The sequence below is a fragment of the Parambassis ranga genome, chromosome 20 (assembly GCF_900634625.1).
Source record: "Parambassis ranga chromosome 20, fParRan2.1, whole genome shotgun sequence".
NCBI classification, from domain to species: domain Eukaryota; kingdom Metazoa; phylum Chordata; class Actinopteri; family Ambassidae; genus Parambassis; species Parambassis ranga.
In genome coordinates this window covers 12,917,247-12,942,753 of record NC_041040.1, presented here as the reverse complement: position 1 = coordinate 12,942,753, position 25,507 = coordinate 12,917,247, and the positions used below count along the sequence as shown (strand labels likewise).

The 25,507-nt window shown below is 43.2% G+C and overlaps 1 protein-coding gene across 10 annotated transcripts in view; it reads left to right on the top strand.

Annotated features, from left to right (window-relative positions):
• eya1 (EYA transcriptional coactivator and phosphatase 1) overlaps positions 1–23,318 on the top strand; it is a 56,179-nt gene extending 32,861 nt beyond the window's left edge. For 6 of the 10 annotated variants that reach the window (XM_028432933.1, XM_028432932.1, XM_028432931.1 and 3 more), the window contains 11 exons: positions 2,913–2,995; positions 3,543–3,729; positions 4,292–4,434; positions 5,145–5,228; positions 8,482–8,571; positions 16,998–17,056; positions 17,151–17,311; positions 17,519–17,633; positions 17,968–18,089; positions 18,779–18,879; positions 21,151–21,371. In XM_028432933.1, coding sequence (XP_028288734.1) covers positions 2,913–2,995; positions 3,543–3,729; positions 4,292–4,434; positions 5,145–5,228; positions 8,482–8,571; positions 16,998–17,056; positions 17,151–17,311; positions 17,519–17,633; positions 17,968–18,089; positions 18,779–18,879; positions 21,151–21,231 — 1,226 coding nt within the window. In that variant the 3' untranslated portion in view covers positions 21,232–21,371. Of the gene's footprint in view, positions 1–2,912; positions 2,996–3,542; positions 3,730–4,291; positions 4,435–5,144; positions 5,229–8,481; positions 8,572–16,997; positions 17,057–17,150; positions 17,312–17,518; positions 17,634–17,967; positions 18,090–18,778; positions 18,880–21,148 lie in introns of all 10 variants that reach the window. The other 4 variants (XM_028432930.1, XM_028432927.1, XM_028432926.1 and 1 more) reach the window with 1 other exon arrangement.
• Positions 23,319–25,507: the final 2,189 nt, after the last annotated feature.

Here is a 25,507-nt window from a genome sequence, read left to right as displayed (position 1 = left end):
CCCTCCGCCATACCATCATGATTACTCTCTCTGGCCTATTGATCTGCCTGGGCGATGTGCCTCAGGCCTGGGTGTCCCAACCAAAAACCCTTTTTCCACATCTGATACTCCCTTCTCTGTCAGTGTCCCTGCCATCAGCCTGTGACCAGCTGTCAAGAAAGAGGACGATTAAATTAATGTTTTTGCTCCTTGCTCTAATGTCTGATGCCATGGAGCTTTGTGTGGGTGCTAAAATTGTGGCAGCAAGTCATAAAGGGAAAAAAGGTGTGTTTCTCCACCTCAGCTATGCAAATACTTGTGGCACTTTTTGTAGGGCATGCCGTGGATTTATCAAAAAAGGTGTGTAAAGAGACAGGGCCATTGCACTGATAGCAGGATTGAGCAGATGCTAATTAGGTGAATAATTGAATTCCAGCATTCTGTCCCCATGGCAGTGTGAGCTGAAGAAGCTGAGGCCTATGCTGCCTATTTAAAAGGAGCGCCCCATCTGGACTTGATAGTCTATTCCCAAGTGGGGCATACAAACTTCTGCTACAAATATTGTGCCCTGATGATAGACATAGCCCATGGCAAGGGGACTGATCAAGCAAAGCAAATGGACTTCCAATTGTGGAGCCAGAAGGCAGGAGGAGAGGAGGGAGGGATGATGTCTGGTCTTGAGTGAGTGAACTAACTGGAGCAGGACAGGGGGAGGGAGAGAAAACATGCCCCCCGGGGAAGCACAAGACCCCCTCTTTCTCCCCCTACTTTAACCAGCACCACCACTCCCAACAGCATGGGCTCATTCTCACTGGGCTTGCAGGGGTCCCCTCAGCTTTTATGTGGTTCCCTGTTCTCTCCACAGAGCAACCCTCAAACCCTGCCAGTGAGAGCTTTTATGGCTGTTTGAACTATGCATAAGGCTAATTTGTTGTCCTTAGTGGCCTTACTTACTCTCTCTTTTCTCTGTTGTATTGTTCTGTTGGACTTTCACTTGATGTTGAACTTCCTACAGGGAGCACAAAGGGTTTATAAATCTGGCCTTGGAACAAAACAGCTAAGACAAAGAACAATTTTGTTGAAAGCTACCAGTTAGAAGGCTGCTGTGTGTTTATAATCACTGGAAATGGAGAGTGATAAACTGCAGAAACAATTAGTGGTATCCTAATTGTAGGATACCACACTGTGTTCTTCAGTTTTTCTTCCTCCCATATGTTACCTTTACATATGCTTGACACACACACACAGATACACATACTACCCTTCCACACACACACAGACTTCCCCAATCATTCCCCCTTTTTGAAAGCTGCTTCACGTTTGTCACGGTGTGGGAGGGCCCTCCTGATGGGTCCAATGACCGGAGGATGAAAGGAGCTCCCTCTGTTTGCCTCTGACAACAAAGGTGTAATTATGCCCTCATTTAGGAAAAGTAAATTTATCTCCCACCTCATTTTCACTGAAGCTGTGGGATACTTTTTTGGCCATAGGAGGATCGCAGTGGTGATAAGTGAAGAAGCTGTTTCAAGAATGCAGTGGTAGTGGTCATTAATGTCCCCCGTGGCTGTACAGACAAGCAATCTGTCTTTCTATGGACAGAAGTGAGTAATAAAGCCCAGGGCACTTTTTTGCAGCCGTTGTAAAGACTGATATGACACCACAGTGCAATTTTTAAAAGGTTTTTAATATTTGTAATTAAATTATTAAAATTCAACCCACTTTAGGAAGGTTAGGGGCTCAAAGCTGACCAATACCCTGTCATATCTGATTATATATTATGCATGTGCATGCAGGATAATGTGCATATGCGTGCATCAGTATTAATATACTAATTGGGGTCAATTGGGGTCTCAGAGCACCTTGAATTGAATGTTGTCCTCTTTATAATTGTGGTTGTTGCTGCAGGGAAGATCATGTCCACTCATTTTAGTGCCTACGTAACTAAAGCTCTTTTAGGTTTTATTCGGTTTTATTCAGTCGACCAGTTGTATATCGTCAAAATATTTCTAGTGCAGTTTAATACTGTTAAGTTTTTGGTTAATAAGCTATGGAAAATATTGTTTGATCCATTTAAAGTGTTGGAAACCTGTCATGTAGCAACTTTTACCAGTAGATTTGTAGATCACAGTTTACAAATGAAAATAGTAGATTAAAGAATGAAGGTTATTGAACATCATCATGTTATTTTTAAAATAAGAAGAACTCTCCCCCTATGGTGTTTCTCAATTGACATAAGCAGTGGATGACCTCTGAGCAGATAAGTTGTGCCTCAAAGGGTGACTCCTGCTGCTATACTCCCCTGAAATTCATGGCATGTATATTATTAAGCCATTTAGATGCTATCAACCTTTTCGAAAGATTTAATTACCCAAGAAGACCATCCTTTGAGCAAGTGAAAAGAGGTGCATACATATTCATTCGACCTGGATTTCAGCAGCAAACCCTCCCAGTGTTGCTCACTCCAACCTCCAACTTTTTTCAACATCTCTGTGTTACTACAATCCCCCCACAGTCCCTCTGGCACCCACAGGCTGCTTCATCCCAGTGCATCCACCGTTTCCACCCCTTCACTCCACGCCACCCTTCGGTAGCTCACACACAACAGGTTCTTGTGTTCCTCGCATTGTGCGGGCTTGGAAGCAGGTTCTGCCACTCCACCCCCACCCCCAACACATCATTCATCAGGCCTGATCCAATCACTGATAAGAAAGGAAGGGGAGAAAGATAAGGCCACTGTTGGGAGCACTCCCTGAGGCCTCCCTCTGTTCAAAACCTCAAATAGATGTTTCAGAAAGACTAATCTTTTTTCCTGAACAATGTGCCATTTTATTTCTGTCACTGCATTGCTTTCTCTAATGGCAGATCTAATCGTGTCTTTGGATAAAACTTTGTCTATACATTACTAAAAGTTTCTTTCATTTTTCTACCTTAAGGTGGCACGTTCACAACAACATCAGGACTCTATGCAGGAAACAACTCCCTGACAAACTCGACTGGCTTTAACAGCACACAACAGGTAGACTATGTACCTATTTCTTATCACTTTGTTTCTCTAATCTGGTATCACTGTGTAGCTATTAGTTTATAGTTTATGTCTGAATCAGAACCTGGAAATCCTTATGAAACATGCATACTCAATATGTTACATTTCATCCGTTACAAACATGAATCACTCACGATGTCAGAAGCTTTGTACACAGGATTATCTATTGTACCTCCTCCAGCACACATGTATTATGCCACAGAGGAAAGGGAGAAGAAAAAAAACCAAGACAGATCGTTGTCCAGATGTAAGACAGACCAGACATGTGTTTGCATTTATTTTTTGGAATCTGCGCTGTAAAGTAGCTACACTGGTGCAGGGCATATCTCGGATTACTCTGCCAAACCTCCTACTTATTTTCTTCAACTTTGCTACCTTTTGTCTCTGTTTGCCGATTTGATTAAAATCTCCCGTCTAGCATCGTATTGTACTTATTGCTCCTTTAGTATTGCTTATTTTTTGTCTTTATCCAAATATAAACTACATCTATCCCATTACCCTACTTTGTCTTTCTCAACAGGACTACCCCAATTATCCAGCCTTTGGCCAGAGTCAATATGCTCAGTATTACAACAGCTCACCCTACACTTCACCGTACATGACAAGTAACAATACCAGCCCCACCACGCCATCCACCACCACCACCTACACCCTCCAGGAGCCACCCGCTGGCATCACCAGCCAAGCCCTCACAGATAACCCTGCAGGTAGGAGTCAAACCACAGGCTGCCTTGTGTAACATGAATATAATGAGTTTCGTCCTGTGTTTCTCTTTGAGTTGAACTGTTAGGCATCCACACTGGCTGGATGTTGCTCTCCAGAACAGAGCATAAAATCTTTACTTGCAAAACACAAACAGGAGATGACTGAAAACGAAATCAGATGTAGAACTTCCCGTCATTTTGTGTGACATTAATGCATCAACTGGCAATTGGGATTCCATCTTGTCTATTTCAATGCTATGGCCACATTTGAAATCAACATCAATCAACAGCAGACAGTCAGCTTTAACAAAATATAATCTCATCTGTTCAGATAAACAACATCTTTGTTGTTCTGTAGTTGACATGCACTCTGTTATGTCTTCTTTATTAAATCAGCGCAGAGCACAATAGCTTTTAGTATGCAAGTGATTTATGATATGATTGTTACCTGCATGCCTGCATTGAGACAGATGGTCACTCAAACGTCTTTTCTAAAAGCAAATAATAGCTTGTCTCCGTCATACTCTTTTTATACTCCCCTTCCTCCCTCTTTGCTTCCTTCCAGGAGAGTACAGTACCATCCACAGTCCATCAACCCCCATTAAAGATTCAGATTCAGATCGATTGCGCCGGGCCTCGGATGGAAAGTCACGTGGCCGTGGAAGAAGGAACAACAACCCATCACCGCCGCCCGACTCTGACCTTGAGGTAGGGTGAGCCCGCTACCTTGGCGACAGACAGCCTCGCCCTGTCTGAGGCACATGGACACTAATCCACTTACTATATGGCTGCCACACCAACTTTAACGCTTGATGGGCATTAATTCTTAAAGACTTGATTTGTTAACTATGAATGCATTATTGATGCATTGTGGAATATATGACTCATCACTAAACACATATCTTATATAAAGTTCTCATGTATACCTTGTAAATAAACAATAAGGCAAGAGATTAAATGAGTCATCACTAAGGTGAATAATATATATTTTGCAGTAACTGTAGGCTGCCAACTTGCCGTGACTAACAATGGTGCTGCCATCCTCTTTGATAGTGACCATATGTCAAAGTAAACCCTTCATAAATTCGAAGGCTGTTCATTAATATATTAATTTGTATGGGGATAATAGCAGCTATTATAGAACTGACATCATGGCATGTTAACATATCTACTTAATTAGTTTGTCACTATTGATTACTCTAATGTAAAGGGCAAGTGTGTAGTGGCGTGATGAGCAAAGTGTTGCGGTGACCAACCCAAGCAAATGGATCCTGGTCCCTGTGGCACATAAATACACGCTCCTGGCCTATTGACCAGGAGGATCACCTTGCAGCCCTACAGAGTGCACAATTGATTTTGCTTCTTTTCTCTCTGTTTTTCTTTGTTTCTTCCTTCCCCCTCTGCCCCCATCTCTCCAGCGAGTTTTCATCTGGGACCTGGATGAAACAATCATCATTTTCCATTCCTTGCTTACGGGTTCTTATGCCAACAGATATGGACGGGTGAGTGACATCAGACTGTGGCGGTAGTAGTACACTTTAGCAGCAAAAGCAGGGTAATAGCCATCACGCAAAAAGGATAGATTTCCCTTTGCATTAAGTGAGAAGATAGAGCAGAACTCAATGTACGGATAATTGTTTCTTTTTTTAATAGGTCCAATGAGGCTTGGCAAGTATTTGACTGCTCTTTGCAGCTGTTGAAGCTATGCATGGCTGGTCAGGACTCGGGTGCAGGGGCTCACAACAGTTGCACTCTGGATGTCTATTGACACATCTTGAGTGTCCCTTTCTCCTTCAGAAATGCCACATTGTTAGTTTAATTAAGTGCTTTTCAATCCATCCTTTTCAGGCAGCAAGCTCCCAGGAGACTGGCAGGAGTCCACTAAATGTAGTTTAGCCAAAATCCAAAAGATAATACAGAGAGTCTCTTGAACCTGTCTTAATTACGATTTAAATGTATACATATGTATATATAAATCTTAACAAACAAATGTTATCATCATAGCAGAAGGTCATTTTCTATCCCATGTCACTGTGTGTGCTCATAAGATGAGTTTACTTTTCCAGGCTTTGCTATTTGTTGTTTCATGTAAATTGCTACTCTAAATTTAAACTTTCAAAACAAACTATTTGGGAAATACAGCTGAATCCTATTCTCATGGTTTTGCTAAGGTCATAGGTTCTATATAGCCTTCAAAGTACATAATCCTGTCTGCATTTTCTGGTCACATATAGTAGAAATTAATTCTGTTTTATATATTAACCCAGATTTTATTTTGCCCGAGAGCGGCATTTCTAATCACCAGTTGTTTTGGCTGTGGAAGTGTCTGGTTTTGCAGTTGAAAATGACATATTGCTCCTCATATGTCACAGAGCTTAGTGTCTGCGGTCCTTGCTCTGCTCCTTTGTTCTGGTATGAGGGGGTGTTTGATGGGGGCACTGTTTTGTTTTTGGGGTGAAAGAGGGCTGCCCCGCGACCCTCCACTGTTTATTTACTTTATCCTCAGCCCTGCATGCTGGGTAAAGAGAGAGCTAAGGCTTAGGGAGCCGTGGCTCTACGATGAGGGGCTCTTGTGCGTACACACACTCACGCACAAAAACACACAAAATCACCCATAGGGTCTCCAGTGTGCTCCTCTGAAACAGGAAACACTCCTGACTCCATAAGGGCCCATTCCATCATATAGAATGTGACAGCCACTAGACTCCCTTTTACTCTGTTTTTTTCTCTTTGGTTCTTTGTTTTCCTCCTCCTTTGACCGTTTCAGTCATCTTTTCACCAGTGTTTCTCCTTCTGTCATGCTCTAACCTGCTGACGTTATCATAATATTATAAAAGGGAAGAACATGCTGCCTCACAGCAACCACAGAACACATTACATCAACGCTTATCAGAAATGCAGATCTGTAAACTACCTCAGGAAAGAAAGTGAAGCAGACCAACATCCACCACAACAACCACCCTGTCTCCCCTCCCTTCTCCTTGTTCCTGTCTGTCACTTATGTCATCTCTATCTTAGTGGCGTAAACAAAAAAATTACAAAACAGTTTTCCCTCCTCGCCGCTCTGAGCTTACTATAAATAGATGTGTATCTGAGTGAGTGCACAGCCACACTTTCTCTCGCTCACTGTGACCTACCACCCGCTCTCTCTCTCTCTCTCTCTCTTGCTGACTGTTTTTCTCCCTCTCTCCCTCATACACATAAACACACTGCTGTTCTTATCAGCTCTTTTAATTGGCATCAAGGCAGCTCACCCCCATAAAGCTGATGGCTGAGGCCAGCTGTGCTGCCATTGGGCTGTCCAGAGCTGGAGCTTAAAGTGGGTGGGGATGGAGGGGAGGGGGGCAGGGTTGTTATTGGTAAGGGGTTCCAGGGGAGGGAGGGGGGGGGCACTTGGCGCCCCCCTGGAGGCACTGACATCTCAGGACAGGTGGTGCTGGAGCAATGACAGCAGCAGCACTTTGGCCTTCTGGCCTGCTTGTATTCTTAACTCCCTCACTGACTGATTGTTTAGATTTAATTGGAAAAGGATTCACTTGCGCCAGAGAAGAGCAGCTTTTCCCACCGAACTGGTCCATAACACTAAATCATCCAGCAGTGCCAGAGGTCGGGAAGAGCTAGCTGGTAGCCCGTCCCAAAAGTAGGAGGCTAATCATTTTTGATGAATTCTTACTGAAAGATTGATTCAAGCTGGGAGGTTAAGAGGAAGGAGAAAGCCTCTGAAAGTGGGGATTGAGCTCTACTTGTGTGGTTTGTACTCTGTCATTTTAGTGAAAACATAAGCATTGTGGGGTGTGACAGCTAATCAGTGGAAAGCTCAGGTGTGTCTTTAGGTGGTTTAACTCTGTAATCCTCGGCTTCTGGTCCTGCCCGGCTTGTCTTCAGTGCGAGTCACTCCCAGCTGCAGAAAAGCCTCCTTCGCAGTCAGCTATTGTCTTTTCATCCTTGCTTGGTAGACAATTTACTAATTAGAGATTTAGATAAAGACATTTTCTTTGTTAAAACAAATGAGACCTAAAACACTTCTTTCCACTCAGTTGATTATAATATAATTGATATTAATGTTTTAGGCATATATATTTTAAGAAATAAGTTTTACCTCTACAATTGTGAAAACTTCTGCCTATTCATTATCTTTTTAAAGGGAAAAATCGCACACATTGTCACAGGCTCATTAACTATTTACAGTGCCGTTCACTCTTCTCTAGGTGTTATCTTACAGACAGTGCAACCATATCACCATTACAGCACGTGTCACATTACTGACAGAGATCATGATTTAAGGAAAAATTTGCAGTTGTTCCTGATCCACAGAAGAGTTTGCCGTCTATTTCTAACCATTATGCAGTTTTAATAAAGATGCATAGTGGCTTCAGGGTGAATATTGTTGTATCACCTAGAGAGCCATCAGATGATGCATCAGCACAAGTATGTGGAGAATGGGCTATTTACGATTAGGCTGTGACCCCGGCTCTTCTAAATCGACCACCCCTCCTGAGAAGAGGCTTGCTTTTACTGCATTCATTCAAGTCTGTGGTGTTTCTGATGACTTCTCTGATCCCTTTCAAAGGGTCGTAAACAGAGGCTGAAACTTTCCAGTCTGCCTAATGTCTTCTTTTATGGGCATAGCCTGCTGTGGTATTTAAAGGGATTCTGTGTTAATTACTTAACAGAGAACATTCATCGCTTATTTATATTCTTATTATATAATCTCCATTATCATTGCTGATTTAATTATTTTTGTTTATTTTTCAGGACCCACCATCATCTGTATCATTAGGCCTGAGGATGGAAGAAATGATCTTCAACTTGGCCGACACACACTTATTCTTCAATGACTTAGAGGTAAGTCTAAAATGTGATTTTAAATTTAAATTTGAGTAAAATCAGCAACAACTGTTTCATAGCATGGAGCCTATTTCTCAGTTATTACTCCCATATCAGTGAAGTATTACCTTAAATTTTACATGTGCTGTCAGTCTCCTGGGTCAACAGACCTACATCTCCACTCTCATAGCGGCTGGTGCAATTTGTCAGGCTCCAGTGTTTCTGCGGCTGCGCTGTCTGAGTGTCATGCTGTGTGCTTGGTGTCGCTGTCCACCCAGACCTCAGACCCATCCGTTGCAGCATGAAATCCCCTGCTGTTTCCCCTCCCATGCCTCTTTGCCCGTCTAATTCATGACCAGTGAGTGTAAAATCTTCCCCTGGGGTGAAGGAAATAAAAGTATCAGGAGTAGGGAGGTGTGTGTGTTGCGTATGTGCCTGACTCTGGGGAAAAGTGAAGCAAAGACCAGAGGGTCAGGGATACATAGCCTAAAACAATATGGACAGAACAATGTGTGTCACACAGACCTTACTCTCCATGCACATCACATTTAGAAATAGACAAATCAATGTATCTCTCTCAACTCTCCCTTCGTCCAGTTCTCCTTCTACAATTTTATGGAATTTTTATTTCCTCAATTTTTGTCCGTACCGCCTCCTCTTAGCTTCTTACTCCCAGTGAATCTGATCCCACTGACCCAGCGCTTTTCCTCAGTGTCCTGCTTTATGCTGACCTCACAGGAGAGGAAATGTTTTGTTTGATACTTAACTGTGAAGAGATCTGTGGCCAGTCTGCCAAGTCTCATTACTCACCACCATGTTCGGCTGTGTTACACGAAGCAAACCAAAGAAAGAGGAAAAAACAGCAGACAGAAAGAAAACGTTCGTACTCCCTCAGACAGGGGAGTGACTGAGATTCCAAATGCAGTCATCGTGATCAAAGTTAATTGGATACAATTGGCTGGTTAAATATTTCCTTATGCACTGGCCATGTAGAATCCATTGTAGCTGCACTATACTTAATAGATGTGCCCCAATCATTTGGAAAAAATGGCAGTTTGTGACAACGCTTAAATGTGGTTTTACTCAACATCTGTCCTGTGTTTTGATTTCGTTTCATGTGCAATGAAACCGTTCTCAGATGAATTGGCAGTTCAGACTACTTATAAAATTATTTTAATATCCAGAGCATTTTTTTTCTGCTTTATCTCAGTAACGAAATTATTAGATTTTGTTTTGACAGTTAAAAGATTTTTTCCCCAGCTTAAACTGGAGTAGTATTATGACAGAAACAGCCCTCTGTGGTCTGCTGGAAGAATGCTTTTTAGAATGTCCAATGTAAAGACCTCTTTGCAGTTATTGTCATTAACAATCATACCAGAGGAGGAGTGATATTCTTTTGAAGACATATTGATCTCTCCTCTTAAACTGAACCAGGTCGGTCTGAGTGTTAAGTGCCAGTTCTCAGCAATGCCTAGTTGTGTAGTTGTGTTTCCTCTCTGCTGATTTACAGACCTCCATCTCCAATAGAGCTAAATTGAGTCCCACTATAAATACTATAGCCAGCAGCAGTTATGTATTTAAGCATGTGCAGAAATGCATATGGTCCATCTAATTTGGTCTAAGCCATAAAGGGAGACCCCAGAGACTGTGCAGAAACACAGGTGCAGAGTTAGTGGCCTGACGGTGTACGAGTGCTCCATCTAAGTCTTAACACTGTCATGCTGCCAGCCTCTGAACAAGGCCATTAAACAGATTATTAGTAGTTATTTTGTTTTGATTTTAAAGCATTTCTTTTTCTTTATTACGCCTCTAAACATCACAAATAATCATAATATTATATATGGAGTCCGAAGCAGAAGTATTAGTCTTAGCTTGTTAAAGTGTGTGAGTGTGTGTGTGTGTGTGTGTGAATGGAGGTTGGACCGTGTTGATAGAGTTGGTGAGTGACGATTCAGGGGAAAGTCATAAAAAGAAAGAGGGCATGCCGAAGGGGTCAACAGGGATCAGTTTCACCCTTATGTCTCTCTCTCTTTCTCTCTCTCTCGCTCGCTCTCTTTCATTTTCTTTTACCTGAATCAGCGCTCTCTGTTTTTTTTTTTATCCCAGAAATAATGCAACATCATACAAACCATTTGCTACTAATACTGTATGGACATTGTTTATCACAAACAATGCTCTCACTGAAGGAAGAATTAGGAAAGTATGCAAGGCAGAATGATCCCTTTTAATCTGATGGATCCGTTTTAACTTCTAAAAATAAATTAGTCTCAGATTTGTCAAATTCTAAACATTAGTAATTAGCCCAGCAATATTGGTTGTAATTTTGTAATTAATAGAATTTGATTATATTCTGCCAGTATAAAATAAAATAAGATCTGAAATATTGTAAATCTGCCTTTATGAGTGACATTTGGATGCAGAAGGCTTTATGTGGAGTTAACTGATGGTCAGAATTGATGTAAATAATGAAGCCCACTGAGGCTGAGCTCACCGAGAGAGACTGACAGCTCTGCTGTGACTCAGGGTGTGAGTTTACTATAGGTGTGCTACTATAGCCTGAACACTAATGCCAAGCAATATGTGGGAACCGGGGGCCTCTCTCTCATTGGCCAAGCCCCCTGTGTTCCCTTCTCTGTGGGGTACGGGGGCTGCCGTCTCCCGCCTCCCTGAGTGAGAAAACAACCCTCCCTGTCTGGAGGATAAAGGGCATGAGGGCAAACCTTTCATAGGGAGAGGGGGGAGAGTCTCTAAAGGTGGGAACAGTTTAAATTAGTCCACTGATGGTCAGTATGCTGGCTCATACACATGCACTCTAAACATGTGTTGCACACACATGCAAACACATACATGCTATACAAACACACCATGGAAGTATCCACACTTACACACACACACACACACATGTATGTAGCAGTTCTGGAACACTGTAAGCTGACCACCTTTTATAGCTCCCAGTCTGCAGTCGCAGGGCTGAAACCTCCTCTGTCACTCTCACCCAGGGGCTGCCTGTTAATGAGAGATGCTGTGAAACGCACGGTTACCTTTTCCTAGTGGCTGAAACAGTCCTCCAGAGCCTCTTACTATGGAGCTATTCTGTTGGTTTTATGTCTCACTGTAGAAAGTGAGATCCTGTCCATATGACTGGTAGCTTTATTGTGTTTTTCCTGATAGTTTAATTCATGGGGATTTATTTCCTCGTAAGGTAGAACATGATGCTAACTGTGTTTTTTTTTACTTCTGAAATTAAACCATTTGCTTGATCAGTTACAAATTAACACTGTAACTCAGTGGCTCGAGTAAAAAGCAATGAAATCAAATATGAGATGTTTCTTTTCCTTTTATACTTTTCAACGTACAGCATGCATTACAGCACTTTCGTATATGTGGTATGTTCTGTCAGATGGGGCTTCTTTGGGGCTGCACACACTGATGTGGGTTTTTCGTCATTTGCTTGGCCACTGTTGCAACAGTTCTGTCGTATTCCTTGACATAACTCCATCAAGGCCCAAGGCGTGGCCACTGATGTGTGTTGGAGCGACTACAGACAGAAAGTGGAAGGTTTCAAAGCCGCCCTGTCAATCTTCACTCCACAGAGCTCCACATCACCCACACCCACTATCCCAACACAGGCGATTCACACACCAGTGAGGGTAGAGGGTGCATGGAAAATATAACTGTCTGGTGACAAATGATGTTATCTAAATATAGAGTTCTTGTCCTGTGTTAAAATGGGAGACGCGGCACCTGCCTACCCAACATGGTTTGTGGAGGCAGAGAACAGAAACTTGCACAGATTTGTCCAAACAACAGTCCACTTGGCAGGAACAAACCCTTTCACTATGGATACGTTTATTGCTGGGGGAAAATGCTGAAATGACAGAGATTTGATATAGCATTTAATGTTGCTCTCCTTGAGGTGTGGTTTCGACATGAGATGCCAAAAATAGGAAATAATGAAGAGCAGCTCATCTATCACACATAACTAATTTATACTTTTCACTGCCTACCTGTGGGGTGTTCCTTTCTTTTCCAACTTTTCTGACACTTAACGACCACTTTGTTAAAACCTAGTTGTTTCTGTGCAGAGCTCCCTCCTGATTGTGGGTTTTTTTTTCCTTTTTTCCTTTTTGTAAAACCAGCATAGACGTCTCTGTACCTGTGCTTTGTTTGGCACTGCTGTTTGAATTCCGTGACTGTTCAAGCACAGATTGTGGATTGGAATGAAGTGGGTTTGAAGAACTCTCCCTTTGTTACCCACATCCTGTGTTTGACCCCCAGATAATCACAGCCCCCTCTCCCTCCCTTCTACACCCTCCTCCCTCCCCAGACAGGGGTGCCTGTGGTGGGAACAGAGAAGGAAGTTGCTGGGGGTCACAGACCACGGGGGGGATGACAGCCTCTGCCAGTAGAGTGGCGGTATTGAGAACCTGCGAACCATGGATGTGCCTTTTTCACATGGCATTAGCCTGTAGGGTCACAAGGAATTTTGTGATGATGGCTGTTATCGCTCACACTGTGCTGTTTGACCACCCACCCCCACTGCAACACAGATCACCTGAGAGAAGATGAGAGTGGGGGGAGGATGGGAGGGGCAGCAGGTAGCTTGTAGCCAAAAAGTACTATACTATTGTATGGCAGTGACCTAGACCTTCATGGAGGAATAAAAGCTGGTCTAAGAGGAAGTTAAGATGGTCCTGTCTGTGTTTTGGTAACATGCATTGCAGAGTTGCCCCGTCTTTCTTCTCCCTGCCTTTGACTAGAGCAGTCACCACTCTGAGCTCTTTCCAGAGCTACAGGAAGACTCAGGCCGTCATCGCTGATTGCTTAATGACAGATGCCAAGGGAACAAAGAGGGCTCTGATAACTTCCTCCCCAATGAAAGGTTTTCAGCAGAGCAGTGGAAAGACAGAGACAGAAAAAGGAAGAGAGACGGAATGATACCGTGATGGAGGCAGAAGCATCCTGTTTGCAGTTCTTTTGCCTTTTTTTCTGTGCAGATAAAAGCTGTGTGTAGCTGAAGTGAAGAATGCCGCTGATGAATTTAACAGAAAGACACAGTGTTTGCATAAGGAGTAATTGCAATGGCTTCTGGTGGAAGGTCTTCACTCCTTAGTACAGTAGGAACATCTGGTCCGAGTTAGTGGTGATTGTAGGTTTTAGAGAGACCACTGTTTGCTTGGTGAGGGGAGAACGGAGGGATTTGATGGAAAGAGATGTTCAAAAGGTTCTTAGAAATTCTCAGACTGCCCTTCAAAGTGCCAGGATCATGAAGGCCTGTCAGACTATTGTTAGCGTCATACAAACAAAATAAACAGTGTTATTTCCAGTGAGTCAGTGACAGCACATTTATAAATGTTTTTTTATGAAGTCCTGCATGACTTCATCATAAGGTGACACTGGATAAATCACAAACTGTTATTTTTACCCTGCCTTGTCTTTAAATATATTTTTAAAAATTTCTCTTTTGACTACAAAACTTTTTTTTACCTGCCGTGCGTCTATCAGGTGTTTATATGTGAGCTTCAAAATGAGAGCCTAAATAGTAAAATTCACCACCCAATAAGGGTTTCTTTCTATTTGCTTCTCCTGGACGTGCACCATGCATGGCCCTGTGGTGTTTACGAGGCCTTCAGAAGTGGCTCCTAATGAGTGTGTGTAAGGGTTACTGTACGACATTACCCACAGCCACCTCCTCTATTAGCTCTCCCAGTCCTCTCAGGGAGCCAGTGCAGAGGTTTATGCCAGCACCAGCTGGGAACAGTAACTGTTGGAGTTTGCTCATTCTTCCAACTCCACCCCTCCTTTTTTTATTTTAAGTGCTCACACACACACACAAACTTTCCTCTCTCTGTCTGTCTGTTAATTAAGTGTTGTAACATAATTGAAAAACTATGTAAACACACAAAAATTGAAAGCTTACAAGCGTTGAGACTGTAAAACCCTAAATTTTTTTTAGACCTTTTGAATTTTGTGAACTTTGTGAGGTTTGATGTGTTTATTAGCACTGAGGATTTGGAGCAGTCCATGAAAAATCATTCATAATCAGGCCACACTTCTAAAAGCTGCAGTTAGGCCTAATTACGGAGACATATTTACTTGTTTCGGGTCATGGTGGAGTTTAGCTGTGAGTTCATAATTAGCATGTGGAATAATATTGTTCTCAGATCCATTTTGATCTATGCTGGTTGTCACTCTCCGAACGAAACATATTAAATGGGAAGAACAAACATGAGAAGCTATTGTTAACAAAGTACATGGAGACAGCATACAATTCAGGATGATGTGCCAAATGAGTAGAACTGTGTGGCCGTGTACAAAAGCAGTGAAAGAGTTGGCAGGAGCTGATTGTCGGCAGATTGTGTCTGATTCATCAGCAGGTAATTACTGGATAATAGAAGCATTCCAGTCACTTGCACTAGAATGGGAGGTCTATAAAAGGAGGCTTTATGAAGTGCTTAACCCAGCGTGCTGTTTTTGTTTTCCTAAACAAACAGACATGCCTTCTCTACAAAAGGAATTAAGTACACTAATATGTCTGGCTTGGGGTCTGAGAAATTTGTGGATTTTTCATGACCATAAATTATCCACAAGTTTCTTGGCGTCAGATCCTCACGCAGGGACAAATTGCTGCTTTTTTTTTTACTATTAAAGGTCTACTTGTGAGTGTCTGGAAACAGATTAGGCCAACAGAGCACTGAGCCCCCGCCTGCAGACCATGTCAGTTGGCAGTCCATCTTCTGGAGCGTGGCACTCAGAGCTTGCTCCATGTGAGGTCACTTTGGACTCTATCCCCCAGCCTTTACCCCTTTCTCTCCTCCATCCGCACCTCTCTTACCCTTCCACCCTCTTATCGGGGTGCTGGAGCCCCGGAGAGGAGGGGAGGGGGGTCACAGGGTCAAAGTCTTTTCCTCTTTGGATCTCGAGACTTGCTGGGAGAAGCTTGGCGAGAGAATGGCTGCATTAGAGCTGGGGTTGGGGGGTCAAGATTTTAATTCTGTTAAAGAACAGCTGGTTTGAGTTTCTCCTCACGTCGCTCTTCCCTCCCTCTCTCCACAAATCCAGGGAGATGAAAAATTTGTTCAGAGGGGAACCAGTAAAATAAAAAAGGTTTACGGTCCAAAGCCCTTACCCTTACCCTGCTCCAGCATTAGAGTGGAATGTAATAACGTCAGCATTTGGCCTCAGTTAAAGTGACTTAAAACAAGGAAGTCCTTTCTGTGTTTTGGTGTCTTAACAGCCGGATGAAACTTAATTAAAAAGCTTAAAAAATTGGGAGGGAATTTTCATACTTGAAACCAGAGAACCCTCTGCCTCGAGTTTCAATTTCCATGAGAAGTTATTATTTCTCACATAACTTTAAACAGGTGAGACTAACCTTTTTGGCAGTTACGTAGCCAATTTAAAACCTGAAGCTTTCCAAAGAAATTAGAACAAAAACTACATCACTGAGATATCGAATGCTCTTTCTTTTATTCACACTAGATCCAAGCTGACTGAAACAAATTTAGAGGTTAACGTAGCCTTTTGCTCTTAACAAGGCTCTTGCTCAACTTCATATTGTCTAAACCACTAGCCACCCCAGATTTGAGCAAAAATCTCTCTTGCCACACTTGAAATGCGTTGATCCCGATGCCAAGGCAGGACTCCCTCACATTTTAAGCTGGCTGATAGGGCGGGGAGAGAGAGAGAGGGGAGGAAGGGGGAGGCACTAGAGCGTTCCTATAAATGGAAAACTAATAACAGATTTTTTTGTCTGCTCTCTCCTGCTCTCTTTTGCTAGCTGGCTGGCTGGCTGACTGGCCCCGGGGCTGTGTTGGTGTGTGGCGCAGCAGCAATCAGAGGTCATAATTTCATTGGCGGTTAGCATCAGGTTCAATTTTTCTAGTAGGTTACATTTACCAGAAAGTCTGGATTGCGTTACTGTGTACCAGTGGAATCAGCGCAGAGCTGCAGAATCCCTCCACCTTTCCAAGAAGAGCCAGGCACCCCCATAGGGGAAGAGGAGAGTGCACATGTGTTTGGAGACACAAACAGACATGCATACTGCATTAAGCTCTCATGCTGAATGTTCAGCTTTATACTATTATACAAGCCCCATACTGCTATGTTTTGAGCATATATTAATCTGTAGTGTAGACATGGCTGTTGAAATGCCAGAGTAGGTAGTGTTGAGAGAGGTATCTCTACCAGTAGCAGTCCTTTCAGAATAAATTTGCCTTTTATTTTTGGTTTGACAGAGCTGTTCAGTCTACACTAATAATGGGAGTGAAGAGAATGTCGGGGGTGTTCGGCCAGAGCACACATTCCTGAATAAAAATGTTGTTTCTAGTGAAAAATTACCTGGAGCATGTGGGAAGTGTCCTCTCCTTAGAAAGGCACCCCTCCACAACATGTGGTAAATGTGTGTATACCACATAAAGTGAATATTTTGTTTGTTGTTTCAGGAATGTGACCAGGTGCACATCGACGATGTGTCCTCCGATGACAACGGCCAGGATCTAAGGTACAGCACCGGCAGTCTTTGGTTGATTTACAGTAGCTACCGTGAATGTCGAAGCAACAAGTGCTAACAGATTCTTTCTTCGTCTTTATTTTAGTACGTATAACTTCAGCGCTGACGGTTTCCATGCAGCAGCTACCAGTGCCAACCTATGTCTGGCCACAGGCGTGCGGGGAGGCGTGGACTGGATGAGAAAACTGGCCTTCCGCTACAGACGAGTAAAAGAAATCTACACCACCTACAAAAATAACGTCGGAGGTAATCCCCAACATGCAGCACTGCCCTGCACAGAACTGTTGAGTAGAAAGGAGTTAGCAGATGTACATGCCCTCATTGTGTGGGCGTGTGTTCATGTGTGTGTTCTAAATGCACACATGCCACACCACTTGGTCAGGGTAAATTTTGAAAATTTCAGTGGTATTTAAAGGGCTGGTCCAACCCAAACAATGTTCCCCTGCGTTTCAGGTCTGCTGGGCCCAGCCAAAAGGGAAGCCTGGTTGCAATTGCGAGCAGAAATTGAAGCCTTGACGGACTCCTGGTTAACACTGGCACTGAAAGCACTAACATTAATCCACTCAAGGTAGGACTCCAGCGAGGAAAATTGCACGTAGTCCTAAACTGCACATATATAAACTTGTATGCTGTGTAAATACTCCCAGGCTATTAAAGAACACACCAACACTATGAATTTGTCTTTTGGACAGCTGTTATTTTCTGATTGTGAAAAATAAGTGTGCTAAAAGATCTGACATGATAAAGGAGCTGAGATGCAATCCTTCATAGCAAGACATGTTTTAGAGAATTGATACATTACTGTGTCTTTTCTGCACGCTGTGTTTTCTTTTGTCCTCCCTCTGAGAGATGTAGAATGATGTCATTCCTCTGCTCTCCCCCCTTTATCTTTACTGCTGCAGGTCAAACTGTGTGAACATCCTGGTGACCACCACGCAGCTCATCCCTGCCCTGGCTAAGGTCCTGCTCTATGGCCTGGGAATAGTCTTTCCTATCGAGAATATTTATAGCGCAACCAAAATAGGTAAATACCGCCCTTATCAGGATATGAACGCTTATTATTTTTACAATGGAGTGTAAACAGTTCAGACACACACACATGCTACCTCAGTGACAGGGCTGAGGCGTGGATGTTGTGGGAGCCTGAGTCACCGGAGAGGGTTGATGTTCTTCTCTGAAGGAATAGTCCTAATCAGCCTGGGATTATTTTCTTGGAGCTGGGCCTGTGCTGGGCCTCTTCTGCTCTGTCTCTGCATATGAAACCACTTCTGCACATTTATGTCATTCCAGAGCAACAGGACCCCCCTCCTCCTCCCCCTCTTCTCCCCTTTTCCTCCCACCTTACCCCTCTTTTTTTTTACTGTTTCAAATGCAAAATAAAGCTTGCACCATTTTAGGCCATCAGTGCAGAGTTGGCGTGCACTCGTCCTCCTAATCAGACCTGTCTCGCATCCAAGAGTGATTTGTAAAGTTAACCCACTTTTAAGGAGGAGAAGGCCAAAGTTAAAGCTTTTAAGAAGTCTTTATCTGAGGGCTGATGTTATCACCTCTCTTTCCTGAACTCAGCATTTACACTCTGCCCTATTTTGTACATGTGGTGTTTTTAAGAGGGGCTCTTGTCACCCAGTGCTTCTCAATCACCTTCAGCACATGTTTGTCTGTTTGCGTCCATGCAACGCTCCACTAACATCCTGCCCTTTGACTCCTTCACAGGGAAGGAGAGCTGCTTTGAGAGAGTAATTCAAAGGTTCGGGAGGAAAGTTGTTTACATTGTTGTTGGAGATGGAGTGGAAGAGGAGCAAGGCTCAAAAAAGGTACGATGTCTCTGACAATTGGATACCACACATACATGGGTGTCATCTGGTCAAAACATACATGAACTAGGAGAAAAGTTGATGTTTGAACTGGTGAGTATTTAAGGTCAGGAGTTCATACACAAAAAATACCTACCTACCATGCCTTTCAAAAGAAAGGAATCAGCATTCCAGCTCTCTTCCTTCGCAGTCTTGCTTTACTTTCATTCGTTTATCCTCTTATATGGCGTCCAACTACAAGGGAGAAAGTCTGTAGTGTGTAATCAGCGCTCTTCCTCCACCATCTCAGGTTTACAGAGCAGGGGAGGGGAGAGATGGCATAATTATATATTCCTGCTCGGTGCCCTGAGCAGTGTGAATGCTGTATGTGTAACGCTAGACAAGCCCTTTCAGGCATGTTGAAGGCACATCGTAAATAGAGCACACATAAAGGAGACTTAAATCATTGTTGATGAAATTAGAATATTTACTGCAGTGACAAGCCTGTTAGCACGACATGGATCAAGAAAGGCTCAAAGCTGACATCTACCCCGCCTCCTCCTCCCTTGGCTCTTTAAGGAAACATGATGGTATCTGTTCAGATGAATCCGTTCTTGCCCTTTTTATGATACCTGTCGGCTCTTGCTCCACATCTTGTGCTCTCAGCGTTTCTGTCAAGCCTGGATATAAACCAAAAGCCGCATGCAAGCCACACGGCAAACATATTCATTAGCAAATTAATCAGCGGCCCGGGAGCATATTTCCCTGACAGTTCCTCTGAGCCACAGTGTCAGGCTGAAGACGTGGACTTTCCCTTTGAAATGCCTCCAGCTCCTTTTTTCACCTGTTTCTCAGTAAACAGTGAGTAGAAGCGTGAGGATGGATGATAAGTGATTAGGCGGTGATTAGGGAGAAGTAACAACCGTTACCCGGGACAGAAGTGTAAAGCAATAGTTCAGTATTATGAAAAGCGAACACGCCCTGGGAACGCAGTCTTGAGAGACGACTGTGGAAAAAGATGCAAATATTTTTGCTCAGTCTTTGAGGTGCTGCAGTGTGACATTGATGGAAGGATAAGGTGTTTTTCCTCCCTGGTCTGAGTGGTGCGAATCCCACGACATGCCACGCAGTAAAAGGTTTCTGTGTCAACATCAGAGAGGACATGAAATAACACAACAATTTCACCCGTCAGGAGGTGCATATCAGACGTGACACTGTGTGGAACTACAAAAGCAAATGTCTAAAAGTTCTCTGGGCCCTCATTCCTCCACCTACAAAAAAAAAATCCACAATCCCTGAAACAATTCTGTCTTCAGTTATTACCATCGCCTGGGAGAGTCAGCAGAGATAACATCTCCAGCTTTTAAACTTAAAAGCAAAGACAATTTACAAAACAAAAAGCAAAGAGCTTTTTAAGGGTCAGTGCAGGCTCTCCTAAGCGGAACATATGCCTGGGAGAGGCCATACCTTTGATAAGGGGAGGGTAATGGGCTCCACACACTGAGGAGCTGAGGACTCTACCTGACAAGCTCCTTTCATTCTCTGCGACTCAGGTTTCTCCCCCATCCTTTGCTTGGGAACAACAGCTCATTTGCACTGTCCTAAACACACACTGGCAGGCAGGAGGTTCATTCAGGAGACACTGTGAGAAGTTTATTTCTGTTCAGGTTGAAGAAAGCAGAGCAGCTTTGTGGTAGAAAAAAAAAAGTACAGAAATGTACTTCTAACAAAGCATTTAGGCGAGACGAGGCTAACTTTAATCACAACATTGATTGTTTATTGTAAAAAATCCAAATGGGTTCAGAAGGGCTGCCACTGAAATAAGTATAATAATAATAATAAGTATAAATAAGTATCTTTATTACTCTTTTATCTTTTCCACACCCCTTTTAATTATGCAGTTCAATTTTTTTGTCAGTGGTCAGAAGCATGAAGAACCGCACAGATTGCTGCCTTTTTATTTAAAAATGATTAGATGACAAACTGAATAATTCATTTCTATTTAAGTCTTATATGAATTATTAGGTAATATGATTAATGATATGATTATAGATTGGACATGCAGTTTGCCATTCCTATGTTTTTTCCATTGTCACTACTGCATAATTTCTGCAGTTTGTAGTCAAACTAAATCAGTGCACACACACCACAGAAACATTTTTCCTACCTGAGGTATTTTTTATCAAAATAAAGATGAATAAAATGTTTTTTTTTTGTCATTTGACTAATTAATTAATTGACTAATTTATTTTTTAGCCCTAAAACTTAAAAGATGCTTTCCTTCTCCTACAGCACAACATGCCCTTCTGGAGGATCTCCAGCCATTCAGACCTCATGGCCCTCCACCATGCTCTAGACCTGGAGTACTTGTAGCACCACACTCACACCGTACGCCCTGCTCCGCCTCAGCAACCTTTCACCTTCGCCCTCCAGCCCCTCCGTCCCACGCCTGCTGCAGACCCTACAGCTCAGAAAAAAAAAATCTGCTCCCCCTCTGTGCTGCCTGGCGTCTGTCTTTCACGACATAGGAAGAAAAGAAGAGGAGAATGGAAAAAAGAAGGCTGAGCACACGGTTAATGTGCTGACATACGGTCACACATTGTCTTAACCCTAAACTTTTTTTTTTCTGCGAAGCAAAGGAGAGAGAGAGAGAGAGGTGAATTTATGGCGCTGCAGCTGCTTGCCCTGGTTACTGTGAATTGGCCGCTTTCTGAAGCTGTCAAAGTGTTTTACGGCCCCCCTGTTTGTGCCGGGACTCTGTCAGGGTTCACACCTGTGAGGAGAGCAGAGCTACTGATGGCCTCGCCTGCCTCGTCCTCACCTCGCCACAGAACTCAGCTACAGTAAACCCACGACTACTGGTGGTGACATTTCTCCAGCTCCTTCCCACCACCACCCTTCTCATCTTCACTTCCCCCTTTTATTCCTGTTCCTTATCTGTTTACCAACCCCCCCCTCCCCCCCCCGGCTCTCCATTGTGGGACAGACAGACAAACCGACTGCTCCTCTGCTAAGCGTCGGCCTGGGAGGCTTCTTATTTATGAACAGAGACTTTGTGAGTGGCAGTGTGCCACGGAGAAGGTACCTCGATGACAAAAGACTCGTGCCTTTTACAAAGTACTATTGATTTCCACCGCAGCGAGAGCAAGACATTTAAGAAACAAAAAAACAAACAAGGGGTTTTCTAATAATTTAAGAAAATTAACAAAAAACTTTATTTACAATGCTGAGACAATCGTGTACAGAGGAAATCTTTTTTTCGTGTGTGTAAGTTTGTAATCACTGGACTATTCCTTCCTATATTCATTTAGCTCTTGAAAGGTGGCAATGCTTTTTCATTGAAGTAAAAAAATATAAAAATAAAAAATAAAAGGGCATCTCATCGCACATAAGCTTGTGCGACGCCTGAAAGTGTTGATGTGTTCAAGTGAATATGTAGATAATGGGATTTTGTGATAAATTGTTTTGTCAAGACCAAAAGCATGGATGTCAAGTGTCAAGGACCTTTTTTTCTTTCTGAGTCTGTGATGTTTCTCGTCCTTACAGGAAACTTCAGTCACGCCTTTATACAGAAGAACACGTCTCCTTTATGATAAGTCCTTTTTAGACACAAAGAGATAGAGGTATTTCAGAAAGGTAGCTCACAACTCATGTCCTTATGGCATTTCACCAGCTTGCAGCCCTGACCCCATGTATTTGAAAGCAAATTCTCACTAAGGGTTTCGGATACAGCGAATGCTGCCTCCTGAGAGCCAATTTAATGACAAATTTGAATATTTAAAACGAAAAAAAAGCAGGCTTGAAATATGTTTTATTATCTTTTATACAAGCACTATAACAACTCTTGTACAGCAAGCGTAATTTTGTATGATGTAGTGTTTTTATTTCGACTTTGGAAATACATTCTGTGTCCCTCTTTGAAGTAGCTGGAACACACGAAGCAGTTTTAGTAGCGCTTCTACAACTGTGGACGGGGAAACCATAATTAACGCTGAGAGAAAAGCCACTAAACTTGGAGGGGGTTTGTGAACATACAGGACATGTGCTATCGACTGTGAATTTCTTAAACGGAAACCAACTTGTTGCGTTTCTAATTTTTCTTCTCTCCTTTGCACATGATCACTGTTGGCCTTTACATTTCAATCAAATCCCTCTCACCACCACCCCACCTCACCCTCCAAACAACTCTTCCCCCCCCCCCTCACCGCGGGGTATCTACATATTGCTGCTAGATCAAGGTAATGGTAGGTAAATAGAGGAAATTGTTTTATAGATTCATACAACACGCTTTTTTTATTATGTTGCAATCATAAATGCAAACTGGAAATACTTCACACTACATGGGCCTCATTGTGAAAACGCAAAACGATTGTTGTGTCTGCAAAATATGTGTACAGATGTTTTTGACATTATTATTTGATTGTGTTTAAATTAATAAAACTGATTTGTGAACTGTTAAATGTTACTCTCATTGTGGGTTTTTCTTTCTTTCTTTTTTTTTGTTTTGGTCCAGATTGATCTGGACTAATCCTACCAGGAAGCAAACAGAAACTGGAGCTGGCGCAAGTCTAGACCAAACACATCCGAAGCACATCCATTTAATACACACAATCGTCACTATTAAAGGCGCTTGTGACTGTGTTCAAATAATTTATTCAATACATTTTTCATCCTTCCTGTGAGACAAATGTTTTTTTCATTCTTGAGGCTGTAAAATTGGAGCCAAACCTACCCCAAAAAGCTGTCTATAGGAGCCTCTGTGCATAATTTACATATATCATACCCTCTCCGATCCATAGAGAGCTGAGTTAGTTTAAATATCATGAAAAATATTTATGAGGCTGATTTTACGAGGTGGTCACAGCTAAGAGAGTCCAGCATGTAACACTAGCCTGGACAGGGGAAGGAAAGTCTCCGGCCTCCAAAACCACGTTGGAGAATTAAGCATGCGTGGAATTTTATTCATAGCCGCACGGCCCGTTTAATATCCAGATCAATTATGTTTTCAGATGGAGCGGGAGTGATGGCCAGGGGTGAGGCTGGGAAGTCAGGCTGCTACCATCGGTATGCAAACCGGCACAATCGCCTCGCCCCCCCCCCCCTCCTAATGTGCTTTTCCCCACTTATGAACAGCTGAAAGACTGAGCAGTGTCTGACTGGCTGGAGACGAGGGCTGCAGCTCACTCACACAGAATGGAGGTCTGTTCTTTTTGATAAGTTTTCCTGATGCTTAGATGAAACCTGGCAGCGAGCGGCAGACGCAACCAGACCAGACATTTTGTAAAAGAAGGAGTGGGTGTTGATGCACGCCGGCCAGCCGTGCTGGCTGCTCATACAACACAGAAGGGAATAAAAATAAGAGTCGGATGCTGTCTTTTTTGCGTTTGACACTCTATCAGAACTTTGATTTTTGCTGAGATTTACAACCTATCACAGGATGGGGTAGACATGCTGCATGCTTGCTTTGATTAGATGGAGGTGTTCCTGGGTTTTAATCAGGCCTAACAGAGACCATGTAATTCTCAAGAGGCTTGGTCATCACTGAACTCCCACCGGCCCTTTCATTGTGGAAATAAAGTGGCCATTACCATGCAAGACCTGTGTTGGGCATTCCTCACAGGAACGTCCCAGCAAAGTGCCCGCCCTCCATAAAACTGTACTGCAATAATAAACAACGCCATTGGTGATTTATGACCTTGCCCAGACAGTGATTTCATGCAGATTTCCATAGAGGGGGGCCTCTGACGGTGCATCACAATTGAACTAATATTGTGTTACATGCATATCAAACTCCCCCCAAAAAACCTGATCCACATCCACATGAGCCACACCGCTTTTACGAGCAGGAAGCCTATTAATAGGCCTGTGTTCTCCTGGTGGCTAGAGTGTCTCAAGTTAGGGGAATTTGTCTCTGTACTGAGCAGATGTCCACAAAATCCTCCATCCTTAGCAGTGCTGCAAGGAGTTTCTGGTCAAAGCACCAGAACTTGATGTCGTTGGGTTGTTTCACTGTGCTTTTATTGCGTGTCTTGAGGCAGGCCAGCCAAACCCACTGTCCCTGATTGCAAGTGGTGTAAAGATGAAGAATGGCTCAGTTGGTCCTGGCAGGCAGCGAAAGTGGCAAAACTGTTGTCATGCAGCGGCGAGCGGTGGTGCTAAACTAGGCCCCTTTGTTTACTGTTTGTTTATTTCTCAGTTACTGGGATTTGACAGACAGAGTAAGACAGGGACAGCTGGTAATCGGGAAGCTGCGGATGCCAGGGATCCCAGCCAGCAGTGTCAGCTCCGAGGGGGCTGGGTGTCCACAGCTATACAGACCAAGAACTCTGTAGCGGGTCAAGACTGTGATGTGCTGTCAGCGTATGATGGTGGATGGTCTGATTGGGCCAAAACCATTTGACGTGGATTGGTAATGAACTCACACAGTCCCAACCTCCAAAATGGAGGTGATGTGGAAGTGGCATCCGTCCCTGCACTAACACTATGTTGACCTCTTGTTGTGTTGTTGAATCAGTACGAGTGCTGTAGCCTGTGCTGAGGCTGAACAGAACAGACTCACCAGCAAAGGCACACTTTGACATAACCTCTCACCACAGCTCATAACCACCAGGAGGTCGCAGTGTTCATGTCTATGTGAGAGAGAGAGAGA